The sequence below is a fragment of the Ambystoma mexicanum genome, chromosome 3p (assembly GCF_040938575.1).
Source record: "Ambystoma mexicanum isolate Mex_15411 chromosome 3p, UKY_AmexF1_1, whole genome shotgun sequence".
Taxonomy (NCBI): Eukaryota; Metazoa; Chordata; class Amphibia; order Caudata; family Ambystomatidae; genus Ambystoma; species Ambystoma mexicanum.
This window is the reverse complement of record NC_090925.1, coordinates 252,118,060-252,138,635: the sequence shown is the minus strand read 5'-3', so window position 1 is coordinate 252,138,635 and position 20,576 is coordinate 252,118,060. Positions and strand designations below refer to the sequence as shown.

The window sequence follows — 20,576 nt, the reverse complement described above, 5'->3', positions numbered from 1 at the left end:
GTGCAGAGGCTCGAACGGAGGTCCCATGAGCTTGGTCAGCACCAGGTTGAGCTCCCACGCCGGGGCCGGAGCCTTCACCGGCGGGAACGATCTGAACAGTCCCTTCATGAACTCTTTCACCAGACGATGAGACCACAAGGACGTCCGCCCCGTGGTTCTGGTGTATCGGGAGATCGCAGCAAGATGAATCTTGATGGACGCGTGTGCCAGACCAGCTTTGGCCAGCGTCAGCAGGTACGGCAGTACTTGGGGAGCCGTAATCCGTAGAGGGTTAATCTTCTGTGCGTGGCACCAGACAGAGAACCTCTTCCATTTGTGTCCGTAGCATTTAAGAGTCGAGGACGCCCTGGCCTTTGCAAGAACCTCTCTGCAATCGGCCGGTATGTCGTATCCTCCAAACTCTAGCGCTGCAGGAGCCAGGCCTGCAAGTTCAGCGACTTCGGGTCGTGGTGGAGGATGGCGCCTCCTTCCCTGGAGAGTAGATCCGCGTCCGCCGGCAGCTTGATCGGCGGGGACGCTGATAAGTCCAGAAGGTCCGGGAACCATATCTGCCTCGGCCACGCAGGTGCGACGAGGATCATCCTGCACCGTGACCTCTTGAGCTGGTTGACGAGCCGGATTAGCAGAGGCAAGGGAGGGAACGCGTAGAGGAACAGGCCCTCCCAGGGGAACGAGAAAGCATCGCCCATGCTCCTCGTCTGGGGAAACCTGCTGGCGAACCTCCGGCACTTGGTGTTCGTCGCCGTCGCGAACAGGTCGATCTGGGGTGTGCCCCACCGTCGGAAGAGGCGATCCACCAGGTCCTGCCGTAGTTCCCACTCGTGGCACGAGCGCAGCTCCCTGCTGAGTGAGTCGGCGATGGTGTTTTTTATCCCTGCCAGATGAAACGGCACCAGAAAAATCCCTTGGGCGACGGCCCAATGCCACAGGTCCTGCGCCTCCTTGGACAGCGCTGGGGACCTGGTTCCGCCCTGTTTCCTGATGTAAAACATGGTGGTGGTGTTGTCGGTGAAGATCCTCACCACCTTGCCCTTGAGGGACGGAAGGAAGGACCTGAGGGCCCAAAACACTGCACGGAGCTCCAGGACGTTGATATGCAGGGACTTCTCCGTCGGGAGCCAGAGTCCCCTTGCGTGCAGATTTTCGGTGTGCGCTCCCCACCCTTCCAGGGAGGCATCCGTGGTCACAGTCTCCTGGTGGGCTGGGGTCTGGAAGTCCATGCCCGCCGTCAGATGCGCGCGGGTGCCCCACCACCGTATCGCTCGTCGGAAACTCTCGTCGAGCTTGATCCTTTCCTCGAAGCTGCCCGTCGTCTGGATCCAGCGCGCATCCAGGAATTCTTGCAACGGGCGCATCCGGAGCCTGCACATGGGAATGAGGTAGATGCAGGAAGACATCATCCCGAGGAGGGACTTGATGGACCTCACTTTGGCCGCGTCGGCCACCAACATCCGTTGCACCTTGCCCAAGATGGTCCTGGTCCTCTCCTCCGACGGGGAGGCCAGAAGGGACACTGTGTCGAGCCTCGCTCCCAGAAACAGTGCGACTTGCGCGGGCACCAGGTGGGATTTGGCGTAGTTCACGGAGAATCCCAGGTCCGTGAGGAGTTGGACGGCCCTTGCCGTGTCGACCACGGCGAGCTCCCTTGTCTTGGCGCGGATGAGCCAGTCGTCCAGATAGGGGTAGACGTGAATCCCCTCGCGGCGCAGCTGCGCCGCCACCGGTGCGAGGCACTTGGTGAATACCCTGGGTGCCGACCGTAGTCCGAAGGGAAGGGCTTTGAACTGGTAATGACGCCCTTGGACCACGAATCTGAGGAATTTTCGGTGCCCCTTTAGGATGGGAATGTGGAAGTAGGCATCCTCCAAATCCAACGACGATAGGAAGTCTCCTTCCTCCAGCTGACCCAGGACGTGCTGGAGGGTGACCATCCGGAACTTCTGCGCCTTGATGAACTTGTTCAGACGTCGCAGGTCTAGGATGGGGCGCCATCCTCCCGTCTTCTTCTTCACGAGGAAGTATCGCGAGTAGACTCCGGAGCCCCGAAGCCTCTTTGGGACGAGTTCGATGGCGCCCTTTCTGAGCATCGCCTTTACCTCCAGGAGAAGTTGAGGGACGTGAAGTTCTTTCCTGGCCACGGGGGGGACGCGCGGGCACCTTCTTTGAAACTCGAGCGCGTGGCCCCGGGCCAGGGCGTCCAGCACCCAACGGTCGGTGGAGATGGACTCCCACACGCTGACGAAGCCCGCCAGCCGGCCTCCCACCGGGGTGCTTCGGTGGGGGCCCGACCCCACGGCCGGTTCAATCCTGCTTGGACGCGGCCTTGCCGCCTTGACCTCCTTGGCGACGACGGCGGGGTCCGCTAGACTTGCCTCGTCCTCTGTAGGCCTCTTGCGACGACGAGCGGGCCGCTTGACGGTAGGAAGCGAAACCGCCGCCGGAACCTTTGGAGGCGCCCTTGCCTCCGCCGCTCCGAAAGGGCGTTCGTCATTGCTGCAGGACTCCAAGGGCCCGGGCCGTCTCAGTATCCGCCTTGATGGCCTGAAGGGAATCGTCCACAGTCTTCCCAAACAGGTTGTTCCCGTCGAAGGGCATGTCCAGGACTCTGGTCTGGACGTCCTGCCGAAAGTCCGTAGCTTTGAGCCATCCACGACGTCGAAGGCAAACGCCGTTGCCCAGCTGGCGGAACCCAGTGTCGGCGATGTCCGTCGCCACGGTGATGGCGTGGTCCGACGCCACCTCACCTTCCTGCAGGATCTCAAGGGCCTCCGCCCTCTTGTCGTCCGGCAGAAAATCCAGCAGGGGAGCTATCTTGTACCAGAGCTCCCTGTCGTAGCGGGCCACGATAGCCAAGGCGTTGGCCGCTTTAATCGTCGTCGCTGCCGACGAGATGACTCTACGTCCCATAGCATCCAATTTCTTTCCCTCGCCGTCCGGCGGGGAAGTCGATGTGGAGGCCGCACCCCCCCCCGCTTTCTTCCTGGCTGCCGCGGAGACGACGGAGTCCGGGGTAGGCTGCGCCCGGAGGCATAGGGGGGCCGTGTCCGGGACCCGGTACTTTTTCTCGTACCGGTCTCTTCTAGCTGGCGTCGTGGAAGGGTTCTTGAGGAGGGAAAGGCCCTCATCCCAAATGTCGTCCAACAGAGGCACTGCGAGGACCGTCTTCCTCTTGGCCTCGCGCCGCTGATAAAGGAAGCCTTCCTTTTTCTTCTCCTCAGGGCAGAGTTGGAAAAGCTCGGAAGCCCTGGAAATCATGGAGTGGAAAGATCCGATCTCGTCGGGCGGAGAAGCCCTGGTGGGAGGCGACGACGGAAAATCCTCGTCGTATGCCTCGTCGTCCCTACCCGTCGCTGCCGTGTCAGTCCCCGTATCATCCCCTCGGGTGGACGGGGAGGAGGGCTGGACGGGGCGCGACGGTTGAAAAGGAGGTGGTGGATGGATCCTTCTTTTCTTGGTAGGGGGAACACCAGAAGGTCCCGGTTCTGGATCCCCCGACGGGAGAGGTTCCTCCGTCGGTAACGGTAGCCTCGTCCTTATCTCGGAGCATAAGGACTGTATGGCCAACAAAATGGCCGCCGAGTTGTCTTGCGGCGCTGGCAGAGGGGAATCCGACGGGCGAGCAGGGGCCCCGTCGGTATCCTTGACGATGTCGTCGTCGTCACCTGCGTCGGGGTCCATTCCGACGGGCTGGCCTTCTTCCACGCCTAGGCCGTGGCTTAAGACCTCGATCAGCTCCTCTTCTGAGGTTGAGGCCGAATCTACGACGACGCCCTGCCCCCCCTTCTTCTTCCCCACGGAGGGTTTCACGGGGGTCCTATCGACGGGCACAAATGAAGACTCCCTCCGAGGAGGCAGGGAGATTCTGGGCCCTGAGGTCGCCACCACTGGTGCAGCCAGCACAGGCTGAGCCAGGGCCGCCGCGACCGTTTCGATAGAGGGCTTGGTCGGATGGATCAAGGCCTTCACCACCTTAGGTGCGCTCACCGCCTTATCCTTGAGGGAGGGGGCACTGCCACGCTCCTCCTCTGCCTTAGAGCTCGACCGGGGCCTCTCCAGGAGCTTCGCCGGGTGCTCGGCCTTCCTCTTACCCGACCCAGAGCGTTGGCTCGTGGTTGATGGTGCCGGGGAGGGTGCGCCCTGCCTGGCGCCCGTAGAGCCCGACCGTTCGGCGCTCCCGGTGCCAGCGGACTCGCGGTGCTTGGCCTTATGTTGGGCCCCCGTCGCCGGGGCGCCCTCAAAGGTCTTAGAAGACCGCTCGGATTTCTTCTTCTTCTCGCCAGACGGGCTCTTACCCTCCAGCCAGTTGGCGAGACGTTGATGGCGGTCCTTCATGGTCCGTTCCGACATGTTGCCGCAAAACGCACAGTCCTTCTCCACGTGCGTCTTGTCCTCATGAAGGCAGTAAAGGCAGAAAGAGTGTTCGTCCTCCTTGAAGACGTTCTGCAGCTGGCATCCAGGGCAGACCCTGAACAGCTTTCCGGGCGTCGAGCTTCCCTTCTCCTGGGCCATCTCCGAGACCGGGCCTGAGAAGCTTCTGGAGTCCTCCGAAGTGTAGCTCGACGAATCTTCACCCTTGAGGGGTACAGATGAATCCGACACAGGTCCCCGTTGATCGGATGTAGGATCGGTGGAGCTTGAGGCTCTTTTGACCGAAAGAATCGAAGTTTTTTGTGAAAAAGCGCGAAAAATAGCACTAACGCTCGAAAGCAATAGCACGAGGATCCCAACACATGAACGTGCGGTAAAAATCTGAAGATGGCTGCCAGAGGCGGTGCTTAGGTAGAGGGCAGTCATTGGCTGTGGTCAGTATGACGCAGAGACCAGTGATTGGTTATTACTACGAAAGACAGATCAGAAACGAAACTGATACTGGTTTTTTCTTTACCGAGGATTCCCAGCCTGACGACGGGGAATATTCATGAGCATGTGAATCCATGCCAGACCCCATGCTGGAGAATATCCGCATAATCGGGGTTCCGGAAGGGGAGGAAGGGAACGACCCCACGGAATATATCGAAAATATGCTCCTACAGGAGGTCGGAGCTGGAACCCTGTCCCAAGGCTTTGTGGTGGAACGGGCACACAGAGCACTGATGCGAAGACCCCAGCCGGGGGCCCCTCCCAGAGCCATGATCGCTAAAATCATGAACTTTAAGGATAGAGAAAAGATACTGGAGTTCTCGAGGGGGGGAGGAGAGATTATCAGAAATTCATCCAAGATTGCCATATATCCGGACTACACAATGACAGTCCAAAAACAAAGGGCACAGTTCGGCCCCACAAAGGAACGCCTCAGAAAAGCAGAGATACGATACATGCTCCTGTTTCCGGCCAAATTGAAGGCGATACACAAGGGGAAGACACACTTCTTCGAGTCCACGGAAGAGGCAAATGCGTGGATGGATACCCAAGGAATCCCCCAACTGGAGCAGCGAAACGCTAACAGAGGCAGAGCCCAGCCCGGGCGTGAAATCCGCAGATAATTAGAATCAAGGGTGCAGAGTATCAAACGGACGAGAAGTTAGGAACAGGACAATAAATATGAAGGGAGCAACCAACCCTAACAAACCGCACTAGCCTAGTACGACGCACCCCCAAGAAGTGCGACCGAGAGTTCAGATGCCAGTTTTAAGGCATCACACGCTGCAGCAAGCCGGCCTCACCCAGAGGAGCAAGGCAGGAGAAGCGGCGAGGCCCGAGCAGGGGGAGGGTGGCTGGGCGTTTGTTGTTGTTGTTTAGTTACAGTTCTGGTTATCGATAGACAGGAAGAATCGGAAGAAGGCATTGGCGTTGAAGGAATGGTTAAAGACTATGATGGGGAGACGCCAGCACACCGTGACTGGAGCGAACCACAACAGGGACCCAGGAGACGGGGCCTACAAGAGGAGAAGAGACTGAGCCCCACGCGGGCGACCCCGGTCAACAGCAGTGAACATGGAAGCAGGGAAATGGACAAACAAATAGGGCCATGGGACGACGAGGCCAGGACTGCAAACACCCATGAGCCGGGATGAGCTAATGATAGCGACATGGAACGTGAGAGGCCTTAACGCGTACGTCAAGAGGCTGCGAGTTTACGCCTGGCTGAATAAAATGAAGGTCAAGATAGCAATGCTCCAAGAAACGCACCTGACAAGAGAAAAGCAGTCCAAGATCGACAAAAAATGGGGAGGGCAGGTGTTTAGTGCTACATATTCCAACTATGCAAGAGGGGCAATGATTTGGATCGCCCCGGGAGTACCATTCCAACTCATTAAAAAGGAGATCGACCAAGAAGGAAGAACGGTGATAGTGCATGGCATGTTGGAGAATAGGGAATTGTGCCTAGTGAACACTTATGCTCCAAATCACGACACGAGAGAGTACCTCAGAAAACTAACACCCAAATTAGCCCAGTACAGAGACACAATGTTCATCTGGGCCGGGGATTTCAACTGCGCCCTGAACCCGCTCCTGGATCGATCGGATGACAAGCTCAGGAGGCCAGCACCACCAGCCAAGGAACTACAGAGGGCACTAGATCACCTGAGGCTGGCGGACGTCTGGAGACAGGTACACGGGACAAGGAGAGGGTACACACACTACAGTGCACCCCACGGAACATTTACACAGATAGACTACATACTCACGGGCACTGAATCACTACACGAATTCACAGGTATTAGCATTAAAGCCCGAACGCTCTCAGACCACGCTCCAATACTGACATCATGGGCACACACACAAGGGAGAGCCCCGATACCTACGTGGCGACTCCGGGCAGAAGCTCTGGACGAGGGCGAATTCCAAGAACACCTACAGGGGGCAATATATGATTACTTTGAACACAACACAGGGAGTGTGGAGTGTAATGCCACGCTTTGGGATGCGTTCAAGGTGGTATGTATTAAGGGGGGCAGCGATCGGTAAAATGGGCGGATTAAAGGGAGCGGCCATAGCAGAAGTCAACGACCTAGAAAAGCGGATAGAAATAGAGGAACTGAGGGCGCAGGCAGCGGGGGAGGAGTCAGAGGAACTGATGGAGCTGAGAATGGGGTGCATAGGACTCTGGGAGAAGCTGGGACGGTTGAATTATGGGAGGAAGGTTACATGCGGAAGGGGACAAACCCAGTAGGCTCCTGGCCTGGCTCACTAGGCAAGAAAGTAAGAGGGAACCCATAACGGTGATAGAAGACGAGACAGGGGGGGAGGTGAGGGGCCAAGTGCACATCAATCAGTTATTCGCGGAGTTCTACGAGGAACTATATGCCCCCAACCCGGAGGTAGACCCTGAGGACATAACCGATGCATTGGCAGAAATAAGGTTGCCAAAGCTAACAGAAGAGCAGGCCCAAATGCTTGATGCCCCACTCACAGAGGAAGAGATAACGGGTATAATAGCAGAGCTTCCTACAGGCAAGACCCCGGGCCCGGACGGACTCCCAGGAGAGTTCTATAAAAAGTTCAAAGACACTATCACCCCAAGGTTACTGGAGACATATCTAGACGCATACGAAAGTGCACGATTACCCGCTAGTATGTCGGAGACAATCATCGTCCCGATCCTTAAGCCAGGGAAGCTGCCCACAAGGTGCACGGCATACAGGCCAATTTCCCTTATAAACCAGGACGTTAAGATGCCAACGGCGGCTCTAGCCAACCGTCTGAAGCAGGTGATCCCCACATTGATACACCCTGATCGGAACACATCATGGAACCTCCGTAGACTACACCACGTGATAGATAGAACGAACCAGGGACGGGGAGAACGTGCGATAGTGTCTCTTGATGCTGTCAAAACATTCGATTCGGTGAATTGGGGGTGGATGGTGAGGGTCCTCGCCCACTTCGGCATTGGCGAAGGGTTCCTCAGGTGGATCAAACTACTGTATAGTGAGCCCAGAGCCAGGGTTAAGACAGGGAGATATATTTCAAAGGAATGGAGGATCTATAGAGGAACGAAACAAGGGTGCCCACTATCGCCAATGTTATATATCCTGGCCCTGGAGCCACTGGCGGTCTTCCTTAGAGCAGAATATGGAGACACGGGGATTGAGGTGGACGGGGTGCTCCATCAAGTCTCGCTGTACGCGGACGACATGTTATTGTTTGTGGAAAACCCCCGCATTAATCTGCCCTGCCTCTTGGAAGCAATAGGAGCATACACCAGACTCTCAGGCATAGCAATAAATAAAGAGAAGTCCCTGATCTTCCCCCTGGCAGATCTGAGACGGGCCCCCCCGGAGGGACTCCCAGAAGTGGGCCTTACATGGGCGCCACAGTCCTTCAAATATTTGGGGATAGAGGTCCATCATGACATTGCAGACACTCACCGACACAACACGCAGGCAGCCCTGGACACAACACGAAAATGCATGGCCTTCTGGAGAACACTCCCACTGGGGATGATAGGTAGGGCCGCCCTCCTGAAAATGGTAGTACTCCCACGCCTGTTGTACTTTTTCACCAACATCCCATATAACATTCCCAGGACATTCTTCACGAACCTAAACACAATAGCAAGAAACTACTTATGGGCAGGGGGGAGAAACAGGGTTGCAATGAGCACTCTACAGAGAGACTACGAGGGAGGAGGCATTCGTTTGCCGGACTTTGAAAAGTATTATCTGGCTGGACAGTTACAATTTGTGGTCAAATGGTTAGGGGAGGATGAAACAATGGACAAAACCAACTTCCAGCCCGCACTGAAAACACATTACCTGAGGGAAATACTGTGGCTGGACAAACCCCTGCTCAGGACTTTACCGTACATGCTAAATCTCGCAGTGAGATTGTGGTGGAGAGCATGGAAGCTGCAAGGGACGAAGGACCCCTACTCAGCGCAAATACCCCTGGTGGGCCTGGTGGGCACAGACATGAGCTTGTTGGCAGCGTTCCGAACACAATGGGAGGCCAAGGGGGTAGCGCAAATCGGAGACATGAGAAGAGAGGGGAGATGGGCAGACTTCCAGGAGATGAGGGAAGAATACGAAATACACGAGGGCCAATTCATCCTGTATAATAGACTGATCCTCAGAATCAAGGATAGATGGCCAGCATGGGAAGACCAAGAAGAACCGGCAGGAGCATTAGACATGTGGTACGACATTTCGGAGGGGACACACACGACCTCCAGACTGTACGAGCAGATGCTGAGACCCCACACAGACCAAAAACTACACATAAAACAAAGTTGGGAAGAAGAACTCCAAAGGCCGCTCAGCGACCATGAATGGAACAGGGTGCTGAGATACCCCAAAACAGTGTCCAGGAACGCAAGGTTCAAACAGGCCCAGTTGTACGTGACACACAGGGCGTACCTCACACCTAAGAGGATGAAAGTGATACGCGGAGGTGACCCCAGCGGGTGCCCACGGTGCTTGACCGAGGAGGCAGACATGGTGCACATGTTTTGGGAATGCCCGGTGATACAGACGTTTTGGGAAGGCATCAGGACCAAAATAGCGAAAAGTGGCCTCCAGATACAGAAGGAGCACCCCGAATGGTACCTACTGGGCCTCTTCCCTCGAGGAGGCAGACACAGGGTGCACCTAGCAAAAATGAAAGACCTGATTTGCATACTAGCTAAAAGAAGGATAGCCATGTCCTGGAAATCTAGAGGAGGCCCGACCATAGAAGCATGGTGGGCAGACCTCCGAAAGTGGACACTAGCGGAGACTGCGGTGTGGATCAGAGCAGTGCAAAGAGGGGAGGGGGAAACGGCTGGGAAAATAGCGGCATGGAATTCCCTAGTGCAGAATCTATTTGGACGAGAAGAAGAGGAAACCGACGAGGAGGATCCGGAGGAGGCTGGGGGATACCAGAGCGCCCAGGACAGGGAGACACAAGGAATGGAAGGATAGACACCGTTGTACGGACACGGAGGCAGCTAGTGGAAGCAGCCACAGACTGGGCAGATAAGCTGTTGGACACTCTAAGACGATGACCCCACGGCAGAATCCGCCGAAAAAGCCAAAATGCCAGTTGAATGTTCGTATGTTTGTATGTTGTATGTATTTACGTTGTTAATTGAAAATAAAAAGAAATTTTAAAAAAAAAAAAGATAGGTTCCTTGTGTTTGAGGGGGCTCTGGGACAGTTCTACACGCTGATTTCCTGGACAAGACTCAGACATATCAGAGTAAAGGACTGAGAAAGTGAATGCATAACAGAACCGTGCTTCTAGCTTAACCCAATATACTGCACTGGGTGTAGTTTAATTATTCATTAAATTACTGGATTAAAGTGCTAGCACATTTTTGAATAATTAATTTAATTGCTGCCTTTTGTATGCGTAGCAACCTTACCTGTGCTTTTTAATGCCATTCTCCTGGACACATCCACGGTCGTTGTGAGTTTCCGACATTTTGCTTTTGCCGTCTGCAAGGGTCATATCACCTGCTTTGTGAATGAGGTCTAGAAATTCCCCTGAAGAGTTATCCGAATCGAAGCCTGTGGGTCAAAAATGAGCAGTTAACAGTGTTTGAAAGCTCAAAAGCTGGGAAAGTCTTCATCATCAATAACAACAACCGCACGCTTTCCTGCTAAAAGCAAGGTCACCCAGAAATGCCTCTAGGGCGAGAATGCACCCCCTCCAGGTATCGAAAGCCTGGCTACCCTTGGCCAGCCCGCACGCGTTTATATCATGATTCGATAACACCTTTCTGCAGTACCGTCAGAGCAGCAGTTTAAAGGATGCAATTACCACAATCTAGTGTTACAGGCTTTGGCAGTCACTGCCAGAAACAACTTGGCCCTTCTTAACACCATGTACACAAAGCATTATACGTGAGCCAGGGAAAGGAGCCAACATGAATTAACAAGAATGGAATGTACAAAAATTGCTAAGGCAGAATAAGCTTGTGGTGGAAAGTCTATGCTGGAGAGAATGCATACTGCTGCCCAGAGCGCTAGGATGCGAGGACGCAAATAGTCAGGCTGCAGGAGGTTATTTTGGGCTGGGTTGGCCAAAGAGATACCAAGTTTAAAACATCACCTTTAGAACCTCATAAGGTACATCCACCAAAAGCGATCAAGCAACTCACCTCCCACAGAACCTTTCAAACTCGCACTTGCTGAAATGACATGCCCTAGCCTGACTGCACTTGGGCATGATTGTGGAGCAGGGTCAATAAAAAAAATATATATTAAAAAAAAAAATGTTCATCTGTGCAAGATCAAGCGCACAACCGTAGTCCGAGAGTAAAACAAAATGGTATAAGGTGAGTTGTCAGGCACAGGCAGAGCTTGACACAAGGCAAAAGATTGTTGTATCGGTGATTGCACAGCCCACCCAACACTGCACCACCAAATACTGGTCTGCAGTGGATTGACCATTCCAGCTCAACACATTCTTTAAATAGCACAGGGGTTTAATTGCCCATATGATGAGCTGCTTTTTATTGTTTCACAGAAGCAAGCAGTGTGCTACTGCCCAAGCCGCATGTGATAAACAATGCCATACCATCAAACATCTCCCACACCACTTGCTGCTAGAGGGGAGAGGATGCCACTTATTGGTTCCCACATCACACACATTGCCAAAGATCAGGAGCTGAAATACACTGGAGAATGTTGCACCCAGTGGATGGGAGTCAACAGGTTGAAATCATAAAACCAGGGGCTTTGTCAGCATTGAGGATGTCAAAGCAGTAGAAGGTCACCAACTTGTCTTTCAGGACACTAGAGTCACGCAAAACAGGACACATTATGATCAACCACCATCCCCACGATGTAGCGCTTTCAAGCGATACCTGAAAGGAGGAAATGCAAGAGCACAAACCAAGTTCCAGTGAAGTGGATATGAGCTAGTCTGTGTTCTAGCAATATCCAGATTTCAAGTTCATGCCATTTACAGAAGCCTGCCAACGTGAGCGATGGACACGATTTTGAGTGAAATCATTCTAGACGTATCCACCCCACGGAAGTTGCACCTAGCCATCACGTCGTTAACAGTATATGAAAAGTACTCTCCAAAGCGTGTTTCAGTGGAGAATGAGCCAGTGTATAAAAGTGAATAAAAGACAAGATTGAATGTTTAGACCCTCGATTCCCACTCTTTATGAGAACTGTCAGTCAACAAAGCGCTGTGGTTAACAAACGTATCACACACAGGAGCAGTTATTTTCTAGGAGCCATAATTAAGCGTACACAAAGTACTATCATCGAACTCAGCACAACACGATCAAGTCCTTTCTTAAATAGTTCTGCATGTTACACAGACGACTTCAGTTTTACAGATGAGGAAGCAGTTTTACAAATAGATACATTGCCATTATTTTTGAGGAATGCCGTTTCATTTACCGAGGGCACTGAAGACTGCTGAAGATCAAACAGTGTGTCCATGGAGGGGCTGACGACACCACGTCTCTTGCCAAAGACTCCTTTCAAGCTGATCACACACATTCCGATGGGACCACGATGAGATATACAAGCCAAACCATTTAACATTTAATATGTCGGGCTCTACCAAACACTCCCCAAATAATAGGATCAAAGCTATGTGCTTTAATTTCAAACAAACATATTATTGGCTAGAAGCAATCGTAAAACAATACTTACGTTTGCGGAAGTTAACACTACAGGGTTCGAAATACAGGACACAGAAGCACCTTCAACGAATGCCCGCGAAGGCAATCTGATAAGTGCCCCAACATGGCACAGGCGCCAGGATACAATTAGAGAGCCACCTGCCAAGGTAAGCCTGCAGCATCCGTCATCAGAAGAGGAACTTGCAAATCAGGACCCACTGGCTTCCGGACGGTGAATTGGCCTCCGACAAACAATCAGACACACGAAGGCAACCTCTCCCGAGTGAATCACAGCACAGCATACCGAGCCGCATCCGACTCATCACTCACAAATGCAGAGGCAGCCAATGACAGCTCTTGAAGCAGTCACAGAAAGTCAGAACAGACTAAACAGGAAAGGCAGACCGGCACAGCGGTGGATTTGTCTTTGAAGCACGTGGAGCTCCACTATTATTATGCACCTGGTTACCTAGGTGAGGTGCGTGATATGCCAAGGCAACTAAACGAAACAAACAGCTGGGAGGCCTCCACAATTAAACAGGTTTGATGCTGAGGGTTAAATATACAAAGCCAGTCAGGCTCTTTGGCTCCACGGCAAGCATTTGGTGACCTCACGCCCTAGTGTAGCCTCGGCATGATTTTTTCAACTGAGCACGCTTGAGATGGATTTTTAAAAATTCATCATCCAAATAAACAGTTCCAGAATATGACCTAAAACAATGCACACATTTGACCTGTTATTAAATAGATTGGATAGTCAAAATGTCCACAACCAAATAACGTAATTTGAAGGAAATATGAAATATCCACCATTGCAAATTGCGCACAACGATTTCCTACAAATGGAGAGTAGATACAACACTAATGAAGAGACTCGCACCCACCCCCAAAACTTACTGCCGTGCCTTTTTTTTTGTATGGAGCACCGCATGTACAACTCTCCCCAAGCTCTTATCAACGTACAAAGCAAATCTGTTTTTCTAAAACAGACCTTTGTACTTTATAATTTACTTTATTTTTCACTAAACATTTTGACCCATCACCATCTGGACAGACTTGGAGGAGAACCTTCAGCTGCCCCATAGCTTTCTGAGGAGGGAGAAGATTGGTACTAGTGCAACAGTGGAAGTGATGATCCATTTTAAAATGTAATGTTTTTATTTTCATTTTCAGAACCATGGTATAACATACAGCAACAGTCATCTCGATACCCAATATACATTTACACTATTAACATCACTGTTTCTCTTCTTTCTTCAATTAAGGCATACCGGATCATGTATTTCCTGAAAAAAATCTTTAATCAAAGTTGCTTCTTCTGGAAAGCTCAACTCCTTTTAAGCAAATGAAGTCTGTTAGATGACCATACGTAAATTCACATAGGACTCCAAAAAGCTCCTCATCCGATAAAAACATAGTAATCCCTATAGTAATCCCAATCCAGATCCCAAATTCACTATTTCAAACCATCTGAGAATCCCATATAAACCTCCCACCCTTGATTGAGCATACAGGTGATTCCACACCTCCTAGTTGTGCTTCAAGCCTCCCACAAGGCGACTTCCTACACTGTTAGGCAAGATTGTATGCAGTACCCTGTGGGAGACTGCACCAACATTGTATTCCTGTGACGGAGAGTCCTGCAGGCCGAACATGAGTCCCAGCGGTGGTTAGGCCCCAACACTCAAGACAGAGTGCATGGGGGTCCAAGGCCGGGAACAAGTGGTCGCATGAGGCATATCTTGTGAATCCTCCTGTGGCTGACATGTGCCGGGGGAGGTGAGGCACCGAAGGGAGTGGAAATAAGAATTGAAAAAACAAAATGGGGAGCAACCGGAAAGTCAAAATGTCTCTGCGCCTAGCTGCCAGGTCCGACAACATCCGTGCGGCAAAAGGGACTGAGGTGAGCTGCCAGAGGGCGGGGCCTCTGCGGGGCGTTCCCCCACCTGAGGCTGCGCCCCTGCGTGCTATACTAAATGTAAAGGGGAAGCTCAATTTTCACTGCCAAAGGTTCTGGTACCATCCCCATGTGGGGGATGCCCACAAGGATGTAGGAAAAGGGACGTGACGTACGAGTAAGATATAGACGCAGGGAGGAGGGGCAGAGTATTTTGGGCAAAGTGATAAAAGGATGATTTGCATCTTAGAGGTGTTCAGCACAAGACAGCTATGGGCCATGAGTGAGAAACAAATTTGTTTACAGATGCCTGGATGAAGGCAGGAAAAAAAGGCAATAGCAGCATCAATGGCAAACATGTGGAAGGAGAACAGGAGACTATGCACTTCCCAACGGAGGATGTGTGAAGGGTGAAGAGTAGTGGACCAAAGAAGGAACCTTGGGGGATCTCTCCAGAAGAGGGTTGGGATCAGAGATTCTACGTTGCAGAAAATAGAGAACAAATTATCATAGGCGAACATTCAGGCAAGCGCTGTGTCTGGTTAAAAAGAATAAAGGCACTAAGGAGAGAGGAGTGGCCAACTACTGAAGGATGCAGAAAGGTCACAAAGGAAATTGGCAGATGAAGACTTAGGAGTAGAGGCAAGTTGGAGATATGGGTCATAGCCGTTTTAGTGGAATGACTACTCTGGAAAGATTGATTATGAAGCAAGTGGTGGTAAGGAAGGATGATAGACTAGCTCAAGGGAATTATCTTGGGCATGAGAAAGTCAGCCATGGAGGCAGGCCAAAGTGGTCTGACGGGAGTCCAGCTCGAGATGGGAGGAGCAAGACATTTTTGGGAGTTTCATCCATGAGAGCAATAAGGGATTCAGTAACAATGGAGTTAAGAAGGAGTTTGATGTCAGGGAATGACCTAAGAGGGCCAGGTGGCCTATAGCTCAGGAAGCTAGCGAAGGCAGCAAGCCCACAGAGTTGGGTGGCTATGTGTTCAAAGAATGAGAGAAATTCTAAAGGCAGGAGAGGGTAGAGAAATTAGTCTTGTTGATCATTAAACAAAGCCCTACCTACTTGCTTTGTCATCTGGGGAGAGAGAAGGAAAACAGGTGGTATTTAGGGCAGAAAGTGTGGTAATAGCGTGGGGTTGTCCAAGTGTCTGCAATACCCAGGAGGGTGAACTTGGGATTGCGACCGGAAAAAAAAGCATGCATTTTATTTTTCAGTTGTGTGTTGCATAGTCCAAGAGTAAGAGCACAAGATAGGGGTTAGATGTCACAGTTGCAGAGGGAGTAACGTGAGGTAGAGGATGATAGGGAAGCCATCGATAGATAGGCCAGGCCCCCTTTTACAGGCGACACAAAGGGCAGGGATAGCATGAGAGGGAGTTGGGAAGGCGGAAAAAGGAAGAGGTGGCATTTTGGTAGGTGGGTCTGGGAAATGAACAGCGAAAGAGCATGAAGTGCGGGAATGAAGATGTGGATATGCATAGGAATGGCGGGGACGTGATCAGAGTGATAGCCCTTGCCATTATCACCCAGCAAAAAACCAAGCAACGACTAAAACCAAAACACTTAAATACATCAGACGAAAGGCACAATTAAAGCTTAATTTTGTCAGTATTTAGTCAATTGAGCTGGGCGATATGGACCAAAAGTCATACCTCAATATTTTTTGGCTGAATGGCGATATATATCTCAGTATTGTTTATGTGGCTTAAATGCTCAGTTGTAAGCAGTGAGATGTCACAAACACCTTTATTTATAAGACAATGATCAAAATAAAGTGCAAATACAGGGTTCCTCTTCCTGTTTGAGAAATCACACAGCAGTGAAAATATCAAAATGTAAATAAAGAAATGGTATTATATGAAATAATGTATATATCTCGATGTTAACAATATCGTCTCATCCTATATCGATTTGAAAATATAGATCAATCTATCGCCAAAACTCAATATATCGCCCAGCCTTAGCTCATCACCTTGTCTTTTCAAAGGGTTTACACCTCAAAGAATGAAAAACAGCAGGATCTCAGCATGGGGCCTTGCCACTACGACTCAGGGTCCACAAATCCCAAGCAGCACAGAGGCCAGAATGTCATTTGGTAGGTGCCAAAGCTATAGGGAGAAGCAATGCAAACAGTGAAATGGCAGCTGCTCATATCCTCATACATAGTGGATTGACACATTTAGGATTACCGAGAAAATAGCAGTAAAATCGGTGTGATTAATCCAGGGAACTCGTCCCTTCTCACCATGGGGGAGCAACCCCCTTCGGCCTTCTGGCCTAGGGAGGGGAGCCTGTGATAATATGCCCTAGGTGAAAGGGGCAAGCGGGGGAGGACGGACAAGGAAACCACAGTTGAAGATTTTGCTACACCTCCTTGAAAGTAGAGCCTCACATGTGTGTTGGTTATATGGTGATTGAACTGTACAATAATGTGCAGGGCGCTTTACAAGTGAAGATCAAAACCAATGATATGTTCGTCCGGGAACTGGAGAGGAGACAAGAGAGCTGAGGTCCATCCGGAGAGAGGTAAAGCCAGCCTGAGGGCGCAAAGTGGAATCTGCGCTGGAGCGCAGAGTAGAGGCCTCAACCTGGAGGTATGGCCAAGCAGTCAGCGTGGTGGAGGGAGGGAATCCAGAGGCCGCAAACACTTTCCAAGCCCAGGAAGGCAGAGAGCCTGCCAAGCCCAAAACTGCTGAGCAAACGAGCGACTGACCAGCCGCAGATGCGGATTACTACTGTTCGGCAGCTTCAACGTCAAAGTCCTGTTAGTCGGAGAAACGAAGAACCGCAGCGGAAGCCTATTGCGTGAAGATGTCAGCCTAGCAGTTTTGCAGCAACCGCAGAAGGCACCTCTAATGACTAGCACTGCTGCCTAGAACCAGGTACGTGGTGTACAGAAACCAGCAGGAGGGTGGTGAGGAACCGAAATAACCCACAAAAGGGTGTGAGCAATACAAGGTATTGATGGCCTTGGAGGACGAATAGCACACACAGGGCTGAACCACAGAATACTCCATGGGGAATGAGAGCGATACAGAAGTCCAGAGAGGCCAGATAGCCCATGAATGGCTGAGCCACATGGTACTCCACGAGAAGGTGAAAGCTTCAAGTAAGCCAGACAGCCCGAGGCACCAGATAGCCCACAAGTGGTGGGAACAGAAAATCCCCAAACAAAGGGACTTAAAAGCATGAAAAGACCAGATGACCTGCATGGCCGGAGAGCCCACGTCGGGTTGAGGCCCAATTGACCTCACAAGGGGGGTGAAAGCAACAAGAAACATCGATGGGCTGAGATCCTGGATAGCCCACGAAGGGCTAAGAAACCATGTTCCCCATGGACAGGCGAGAACAGTGCCACGTTTAGAGAGGCTAAAGAGCCAAAAGGCCCACACTGGGCTAAGAGATACAATAACCCAGGAGAAACACCCCTGGAGGGGTGAAAAAGAGACTGATCATAACCATAAATCTGGAGACTATTGTACAAAACATGTAGCCGGTTTACAGAAACAGTTACTCCAATTGCCGAACAAACTTTTTGAATTGACCAGGACATTTGTGTGGGGATCTGAAGTCCCTATTCCTGAAAGACAGAAAGGACCAGAGGGTTATTTGCAACTATCTGCAAGCTGAGGCATGAAAGTAAAGGGAGAACAGAGGACAGACATGTGGGTAGGTCAGGAACCAGATCCCACATACCAATGAAATGGGGGAACTATTTTCCAAGGCAAGCTTATGTTACTTTGTTATGAGAGGTAGGGTCAGACACTTGTGTAGGTTAGGTTCGGATTGAGTTTCTGCAAGACATCCTGATGAGCACCAGTTTACTATTTTATTGAAGCTTATGGAAAACCATCATCTTAGTCGAAGTTATAGGTTCAGCATTCTTTCCTTTATTAAAAGTTCTAAGTTTGACCCATGTATGGGAGGACTGGTCCAGAAGACCCCCCTCCCATGCCTCTCCTCCCCCAGTGAGGTTCATGGATCACCGGGTGCCCTTCCTGCCACCAGGGCCCAGGTGGCGCACCGGCTGAAGACATTGACCAAACCTGTTCAATTTAGCTAGGCCCTGGAAACCATTTTGAATAATAAACATGGCTTGAGCCCTGCGCACCGCCGCACGGCCCCCACCCTTGGAGAGGATCACTTATCCCTGTGGCCACAGCTCCCTGGCAGATCCGCTAAGAGCCCGTACCCACGAGCAGACGGACATGAGCTAGTGTTAGATACCAACACTGTAACATTTCAGCAGGGCCTGGGTGGAAAAGAACTGTACAATGGTCCCCTGACAAAAAGCAAAGTCCCTAAATACTAATGAGCAAACCACCTTTGATGCAAGCGTTCTCTCCACAACCTCTCTGACTAAAAGACCTGTAACATGTATGAAAATGGCAGGATGGGTGCTCATATAACATTAGGGATGAAGCACCTACATCCCTGTAACTATGCGCAAATGGTAAAAGCGTCCCCGTGGTTTTTCATGTTATGTGTGTTATCGAAAAGACTGCACCCCACAGTCCCGCGCCAAAACTGAACTAATGCTGCTAGAGTGCAAGGGAAGACAAATGCAACCTTACTGAGGGCTCATGTAAGGGGTGCACGAAGATGCACTATATGGGTGTCCAAGCCCACTATGTGCCACTGCCGCCAGTCGCAGTGGCGGGTTGTTCCTGCGTGCTCCACCAACCTTACTACTACCTCACTTACCGTGTATGTATAAGCATATAACAAAATGTTGTAGTTGCTAAAAACGTAGTGTACAAGTAATGTGCTCAAACTGGCCATATAGATGGCAGCAGCAATGTCAAAAACTTGAGCTTTGGAAAGACTTAATGAGTATTGTATATTATATGAATGTGTATATCTCTTCCACCTAAAATCTGCAACACACGAGGAAAATACCTTTGTGAGCACATGCAAGGCCATTCCCCCTCCCTCCCAGTGAAGCCTACCAGACGAAAAAGCAGAGGCCTGTGCCGCACTGCTCCACCTCCCCCAATTCGGCTGGAGCCGCTTCAAGCATTCGCATTCCCCCGCAGCACCCAAGGCAACAGCCTGCCACCTGAATTATTTACAACCCAGCAGTAAACCCCGGTCTTAAAACACAGATCCGAAGGCGCCCTTTCTTAGACTCCACGACCCGCTGGCCCACCCCAGGTTAATGGCCCCTGTAAAATTAGGACACCCAATATTTTGGCAACATCACAAGAACACATCCATAATGACTTCTAACAAGACATGATAACATAGACCGCCTGTCCCATGCCCCGAGACCCAACCCCACGACCTCTGATACCCGGTCAACAGGATGGTGGTAACCATGTATTGACGAATCGCCGACAGACCCCACTCCAGGTGCATTCCTCCTGTGTTGCATTAACCTGTAGAATAACCTATTGGAAGATTTAGCAGGGAAGATAATATTGCAATGATTGAATGACTGCGGTGTGCGTGGCCCTAGGGCAGAAAGTCAGGAAAGACATTCATCTCTGACACTGATCATGGTTGGCACAACACCGCCCGGATGAGCCCAGCTGACCCGACAGGCCCAGCCCAACCCACGAGGGTAACCAGTGACGTCCTCCAGCCGTGGCAAACCACATTGCAGCAGCACCTATAGCTAGTCGTCGCCACCCAATCCCCACGAACTTGTGCCCCCTATAGCATGTAGGTTCTTATGACGTTTTTTGTAAATATATACGCCTGTCTTTGCTATTGTCAGACAGAGCGCTCTCGGAGTTTGCAGAGTTCTTTGCATGCCCTATTTTGATTGATAAACTCCCATTTAAGCTCACTCGCACTTTGTCCTGGCCTTATTCCCATCCTGGGAGAGTCCATTATTGTCTCTCATTGCGGGGAGGATCGTGCTATCTGGGGACGCTCGCCTTCAGTGGTGACCCCAAAAGCGTGATTTTAACTTCTCTCCTAATATACATATATATCCCTACCGTCCCCTTTGGCATGAAAATCTCCGGTCGAAAAGGGATATGCACGGTGCGCCGGCTCCGGGAGGCTGCCCGCCAACGGCGACCGGTACGCTCAGAAGTGCGCACTCACCAGAGAGAGGGTACGGGATCCCGGTTGAAAAATCCCCTTTGAGTACCGCTCGCCGGAGACGGGGCTGACCGTTGAGCAAACGGCAACACTGCCTGGACGGACCCAGTTT

General features: G+C 51.3%; 1 protein-coding gene across 5 annotated transcripts in view; it reads right to left on the bottom strand.

Annotated features, from left to right (window-relative positions):
• OSBPL2 (oxysterol binding protein like 2) overlaps positions 1-20,576 on the bottom strand; it is a 1,093,509-nt gene that overhangs the window by 736,756 nt on the left and 336,177 nt on the right. For 4 of the 5 annotated variants that reach the window (XM_069650733.1, XM_069650731.1, XM_069650732.1 and 1 more), the window contains one exon: positions 10,286-10,430. In XM_069650733.1, coding sequence (XP_069506834.1) covers positions 10,286-10,430 — 145 coding nt within the window. Of the gene's footprint in view, positions 1-10,285; positions 10,431-12,539; positions 12,684-20,576 lie in introns of those variants that run through there. The other variant, XM_069650734.1, reaches the window with a different exon arrangement.